Consider the following 6,921-nt stretch of genomic DNA (forward strand, 5'->3'; position numbering starts at 1 on the left):
AAAAAAAAAAAAAAAAAAAAAAAAAAACAAAACCAAGTGTGGGGGTGGGGTGGGGTTAGGGTCAGCATCACTTCTAGGAGCCAAGAACTGAACCCGTGGGAGAGGTACCCCAGATGCCCCCTGTACGTATTCCACCATGCCTTCAAGCTGCTGAGCAGAGTCCTCTGCCCGGCACCAGGTCAGCTCTTAGCCAGTGCTGGCAGCTCAGAGATCTGCAGGGCATGGAGTCTCCATCTGTACCTGCTCCAGAGGCACCTCCAGATGAGAGCCACCTGAGGGGCATGCTGCCTCAGGAGCCCGGGAGAGGGGTTCAGAGAAGGGGTCTTTAGAAGGACCATCCGTGGAGTCAGCATCGGACTGAGGCACAATGGGAGCAAGAAAGCCGCAGCTGTATGCAGCCAGGGAGAAGGCTCAGGACACAGGCCCGGCTTGCAGAAGCAATTCCCTGAAGTTCAGCTCTGAGCAAGGCAGGAGGGATAGTTAAACTGGAGATTGTCAGACTGGAGACCATCGTAGCCGTCCAGCCTTAGGACCAGTTGCTCTATGGAGCCAGTCCAGAAATGCTGTACTAATTTCCAGAGTATTAAATCTGTCCCCCAGTAAAACATCACAGAACATTTCTGCCACGTTGTAGGAAGACAGGTCAAACTCAAGGGAAAAGGGGGGAAACCCTGGGAGAATTCTATCTGCCACAAGTTGATGGTCGTAGAGGTGCCAAGCCTGAGTTGAGTTGATTGAAATGGACACAGGCCAGGAGTGGATGGCAGGCTTGGGACCATCCCACATTTTTGGTTCTCATCGTCATAGAAACCAGGTCTTACACAGAAGAGATGCTGTGGGGGTGGGCCCAGAGGAGGAGCAGCCATAGTGAGGACAAAGTGAATTCTTAAAAATTAACAATGTCGGTCCGGAGACAGGTTCATTTCCCAGCACCCTCATGGTGGCTCACAACTGTCTATAGCTCCAGTTCCAGGGAATCTTGACACCTTCCTACCAAATGCACATAAAATACAGCTAAATAAATATTTGTAAAAAATTAACAGCCCTGGATGATGAAGGAACGCTTTAGAGTTGGTTTCAGTTGAAAGGTATTTTTAGTCTTAAAGTTATTGCATTTTTATCAACTCACTTTTTGTAGTCACTGTGAAAATTGCCTACTTTTTTTTTTAATAGCCATGCCAAAGAGATTCTCCATTGCTTGAAGAACAGGTATTTTAAGGAGTTGGAGGACCTAGAGGTGGATGGGCAGAAAGTTGAAGTTCCACAGCCACTAAGCTGGTAGGTACAGAATCCTCCCTCACGTTGGGCGTTTCTTAGATTTCTATTCTATTTATTGTATTGATTTTGTGTTTCTTAGATTTCTATTCTATTTATTGTATTATTTTGTGTTTTGTCCCTTGGATGTATTTCTCAGCTCTGTCACCGCTGTTGGCGTAAAGAGCCTGGGTGACTTTTCCAGCATCTCACGCTGTTTTCCCTGATGCTTTTTCCAGCCTCAGACTGGCGTGCACATGTTCGTAAAGGACTTGCCATTCGTGTTTCGCACACGGTTCAGTCCTTTGGTCTTTGATGATCCTGAGTGGCTTTTCTCACTTCTGTTCTCAACCCCGAGTTTCCCACACCAGAGTTTCAGAGTAGTTGCTTTCCCTTCAGAAAGGGAGACCAGACTCGGCCTGGCAAAGCCCCACCCCTGGCTGCTGTGGCTTATGGCCCAGTGTTTCCCAGCACAGCTTCCGGGCAGAATCAGTCTTCCACTCTGTCAGGCAGCCAAGCACTTCCATGGTGGGGCTTTCATGACCTGCGATCCCCGAAGCCTAAGGCATAGGGTGCCTCCTGCCATACCTCAAGTGCTGCAGCCCAGCCCAGAGGCTCCATACCTGCGTGAACAGACTCAACAGATGTTTTCAACTGTGGTTTCAGGTTTCAGATTTGGGGATCGAATTTTCACGAAAGAAAAGTATTTTTTAAGTCATTGCTAGATGAATTTAGTTAAGTCTTTTCTGGTAACTTTGTAGGTTTTGGCTATTTTGTGCTTTTTATTTTGAAATGGGGTCTCATTGTGTAGCCCTGGCTGGTCTGGGAGTTGCTATGTAGATTCCAGTCTAGCCTCGGACTCACAGAGGTTGAACGCTCTGACTCCCTTCTGTTGGAATTAAAAGCCTGTGCCTCCGTGTCTGGCGTTTGATTATTTATAAATTGGTGTTGTTATCTTTTATTTTTTGGCAATCAACACAAAAGATTAGGGTTTTGTTAATCATGACAGATAGCTGGCCTCTCCTCACTGGCCATTTGGATTTGTGGTCGGTCTCCTTAGCATAGTTAGGCACAACATGCTCATTGAAATGAGCACTGGGTACCAGACACTAGAATCGGTGTTCAGCGATGAGCCAAGCCTATCATCACTGCTGCAGAGTACAGAGACCTGAAGCCTGTGTCGCTGCCCACCCCCCAGCTATGCATTTCTCTTAGATTTTAGTAGTTTAGAAGGTAATATACAGGAGAATGACTTGTATGTGTGTTGCTGTTGTGAGTCCATGGGAAAGGAAGACGCTGTCAGTTGTTCTGGTCGTTGACTGGTTAACGGGTGGCGGCTTCTTAGCATGTAACCACCCTGGTAACTCCCCAGCGGGCTGACCTCTCCTTGAGCCTTGGTTGGAGACTGGTGGTCATGGTGCCTGTGCATTGCCTGATGGGGAGGCATCTGGCGTCTTGGTTTCCCTAGAAGTTGTTGCTTTACATCACCCGGAGACATTTGTCCCGTAACCCTTGTACAGTGATTACGCAGGAAGGCCTCGCAGATGAGCACACATCTATGAGACATGCTGTTGTTGTCATTCTGTTCTCCATTTCCCCACAAACTCCGTGAAACAGACTCTTGCTTTGAGTAGCCCTTGAACACCTAACTCCAGCTAATGCCATAGCTGCTTTCCCGTGTCCTTCTCTAGAATTGGGCGTCCGGCAGAGCCTTCCAGAGCCTTTGGAGAGAGGAGAGGAAGGAAAGCGACTCTTTCTCTGTCAACGGCTGGCAAGGCCGTGCTCTGCTTAGTTTTCTGAACACAGCCGGAGTGTGATAAAAGATTAACTGTGTAATCAATAGCTTTTCCCATTATCAGTGACAGTTACTTAATCAGGTGTGCATGTTAGTGCTGGACACTGGGAAGACTCAGCAGTCAGACAGCAGCTTTTTGGGACTTGTGGTTTTCTCTGCTCAAAATGCAGCCAGCCATAGGGTCTTCTCTCGCCTTTGGCCACAGTGGGGCATAGTGTAAAAAGATAGCAGTGCTGCTTCTGTCTTCCGAGAAACCTCAGATGGGCTTTAAAATTCTTTAAGACATTCATTAAACAAAAAAACCCCAAACATGTCAATAGATTTTTCTTTGGGTTGCCAGCTCACAAAAATGACATGGAGACTTATTAATCATGAAAGCTTGGCTCACTGCTTAGTCCTGTTCCACCAGCTCTTACATTTTAGCCCATTTCTGTTCATCTACATGTTGCTAAGTGACTTGTGGCTTTTATCTCTCCTCCTGCACTTCTGCTGGCGACTCCACCTTACTTCTCCCCAAAGCTCTCTGTCCACAGAAATCCTGCCTAACCTCTTTTTCTTCCTAGCTATTGGCCATTCAACTCTTTATTGAGCTATTCAGAAGGCATTTTGGCAAAGACACGTCTTCAGAGTGTACAAAAAGATTATTTCACCTCAAATACACAAGTTCATAAGTATTTGCTCTTAAAAGCACATGACTTAAAATATTTGCCATTGCTGGTGAGATGGCCTAGCCTTTGGACCTGCACTTGGAATGCAGGGGTAGGCATAAAAATTATTATGTATATATGTATTTGCTGGCCATTCTAAAGATGTGTGATCAATTTGGTTTTTTATTCATTTTCACTTGAGCATTTAGCCATTTGGAAGTTGTAAAATATTTTAATTGTGAATTCACTAGCTGTCATGCTCACTACAGGAGAACTTGAAGCTTATCTTAGTAAACGTCTACCTTAGCTGTCGGTACTAGAAACTGACCCATTAAGAACATAGAGGCTATTTATTGCTCAGACTATGTGTAGGTTGCTCCCCATGCTTGAAATGAAAATTCAGTTCTTTCTAGTAAGTCCCAGCGGTATATGGTGTTCACACTGATGCTCTGGTGACTTGGTAATTTGTACAGTTTTACTGTCATTGGTCACAGACAAGTTTGGGGTTGCCAGAAGTTATATCAAATTTGGCATTTTGCTACTCTGTTTCAGGTGACAGAATGGCCCAGCAGATTCCTCAGATACAGCACTAGGAGCCAAAACTGGGAGTGTCTGTATTACTGCCTTGGAAACCAGAATGAATGCCTTATTTTTTTTTTTAACTGCCTGATAAATCGAACACAACTTCAAAGTGTACTGGTTTTTTTGTTTGTTTGTTTGTTTGTTTGTTTGTTTGTTTGATTTTTCGAGACAGGGTTTCTCTGTAGCTTTTGGTTCCTGTCCTGGAACTAGCTCTTGTAGACCAGGCTGGTCTCAAACTCACAGAGATCCGCCTGCCTCTGCTTCCCGAGTGCTGGGATTAAAGGCGTGCGCCACCACCGCCCGGCTAAAGTGTACTGTCTTGAATGGAGGATACTGTGTGTAAAGTCCAGTCAGTTCCATTTCCGTAATTCAGTAGACAGAATTATCACACTATCTTAAAACATGGCTGTTGAGTAGGGTCTTAAGATGCTCAATGCTTGTTGGCTTTCTGTACCACTCCCAAGTTTCAAATTCGTCAGCTGTGTCTGTTTTCCAGTCAGCCTGAACTCATTGTCCTGGCGGCTGCCGTGGCTACAGATGGACACACAGAACCTTTGTGAGCATTGTTGTTAACGGAGCTCATTGTCTGCTCCTGGCGAACAGTCCACAGTGACACTCGCATTGATCACTGTCTCACCTGCCGAGTGTGACGTTGGGCTAATGAGGCATGACGAGCCTTGTGCTGTGGGTCACATCAGAGACCTCATGAGGATAGAATGTGCATAGGTGACACGGGCAAGAGGCTGCGTTGGTAACTCTGGTCCAGGAGGTAAAGATGAGCACAGTGGTGGTTTCCTTGTGGAACCCTTTGTGTAGAAATAGAAAATAGTTGAAGACAATCATGATCAGATATTTGTCAAGTATTTGCATATCTGCTACACGTGCCTTATTATGTGAAAACGGTGAGTTTCTTATCTTCCATCTCCTCTCATGTAGGTACCCTGAGGAACTTGCCTGGCACACAAATTTAAGTCGGAAAATCTTGAGAAAGTCCCCACTGTTGGCAAAGTTTCATCAGTTCCTGGTTAGCGAGACCGAGTGTGTAAGTTGGTTCTGTGGGTGAGCTTGGCCTGAAAGCACCTAGTGCTTCATCGCCGAGCATCCACTGCAGAGGGTCACTATGGTCGTACTTTCTTGGTGTTGATGAGTCTGCCTTACTGTCTCCTCGCTGACATGGCTTAGAGTTGGATGGGAGCAGGACGAGGCAGTCACTCATGGTGTTCTGTTCAGTGTAACTCCTTTTTCTTCTATTTGCCTGTCGTACATACAAAGTCCGAGATTTTAAGACTACTTAGTGGACTATGGAATTTATCTCGTTTACTTTTAAAGGCATCGTTAATTGACACTTTATCCTATTGTATCTTCCCATGTATTTTTCCCTTTATTTGACATTTACCAATGAAAACAAATGCTTGTAGCAGGTGTAGCTGTGGTTCTCACAGGTGCTGTCCTCCTGGGTTGTAGCAGGTGTAGCTGTGGGTCTCACCAGTGCTGTCCTCCTGGGTTGTAGCAGGTGTAGCTCTGGATTATTGCCTGATGGCCACTTTCTTTCCTACACTTCCAGCTGCTTGCTGCTCTGTAGATAGGAGGTTGCCCTTGAGGACGCTCACCCAAGCAAACCTAAGCTCAAGAGATGTGGTACCAGCCTCCAGGACTGTACTCACATTCCAGCCTTGGTGCTACTGGGACATTCGAACATCTTTAGATAGCAAGCGACTATCCATTAATTTGGAAATACCTCCTCACTGAATAGTTTGTGTGATACTAGAGGTTTTCCTGTTCTGGGAGGGCTACAGGACCTTTTCCTTTACACATGCCTGATTTGAAGTACTGTTTTCTTATTGTTCTGGTTTTCTCCCCAAGGGAAACATCAGCCGGCAGGAGGCTGTCAGCATGATCCCCCCACTGCTGCTCAATGTTGAGCCCCATCATAAGGTAGTGTACCAGACAGAAGAGGGGAGGGAGGAGAGGTATGGACAGTGTGTCCACTCTGTTGAAGCCTCTCAGTACTGCTAGCCTTTTCCTCCTGCGTTTGTTTGATAATGCTATGTATTTTAAGGTTTTGTTTTGTAGTTTTGTCTTCTTTCTTAGAGTACACATAGCTACCCAGAAATTGCTTCACTCTTAAAGGTTTTTTTTTTGTTTTTAACTTAGCAAATTAACTATACAGGTATAACCTGTGATCTTTTTGGCTAAGTCATGTTGACTCCATACAGCTCATTAGTTCTGAGCATCATCGCATAGTTTTTAAGTAAATTGTAGTTTTGACTTTGTCCCCACAACCCTCTGGGAACAATGAGGAAAAGGCAGAAGGGAGGGGAGTGGGTCCTGCTGTGGAGCTGATATTCCGTGTCTTGCCGGGGCGACTCCTGTTCCTGGTTTCTGAGTCTGTGGCTCCCAGCGTCATTCTGTCCTGTCCTTCTGCAGCCCGTGTCTCTGTCGCTGTGTGACTTCTGCTTTTATGAGCAGAGAACATTCTCTCCATCGTGTTGAATGAAATGAAGTCAGCATATTAGAATGACTCACAAGATGGCTTAAGATCAGATGTAGAGTCTTCCAGCTTTTAAAAAGTTGTGTGTTCTTGTTTGTTTTTGTAGATCTTAGACATGTGTGCAGAGTCTTCCAGCTTTTAAAAAGTTGTGT

General features: G+C 45.5%; 1 protein-coding gene across 1 annotated transcript in view; it reads left to right on the forward strand.

Annotated features, from left to right (window-relative positions):
* Positions 1-6,921, forward strand: part of Nsun2 (NOP2/Sun RNA methyltransferase family member 2) — a 23,653-nt gene that overhangs the window by 1,179 nt on the left and 15,553 nt on the right. Inside the window, exons 3-5 of the mRNA XM_005356696.2 lie at positions 1,174-1,278; positions 5,215-5,320; positions 6,142-6,213. Of these exons, the coding sequence (XP_005356753.2) occupies positions 1,174-1,278; positions 5,215-5,320; positions 6,142-6,213 (283 nt within the window). The remainder of the gene's footprint in view (positions 1-1,173; positions 1,279-5,214; positions 5,321-6,141; positions 6,214-6,921) is intronic.

This window comes from Microtus ochrogaster, chromosome 19 (assembly GCF_000317375.1).
Source record: "Microtus ochrogaster isolate Prairie Vole_2 chromosome 19, MicOch1.0, whole genome shotgun sequence".
Taxonomy (NCBI): Eukaryota; Metazoa; Chordata; class Mammalia; order Rodentia; family Cricetidae; genus Microtus; species Microtus ochrogaster.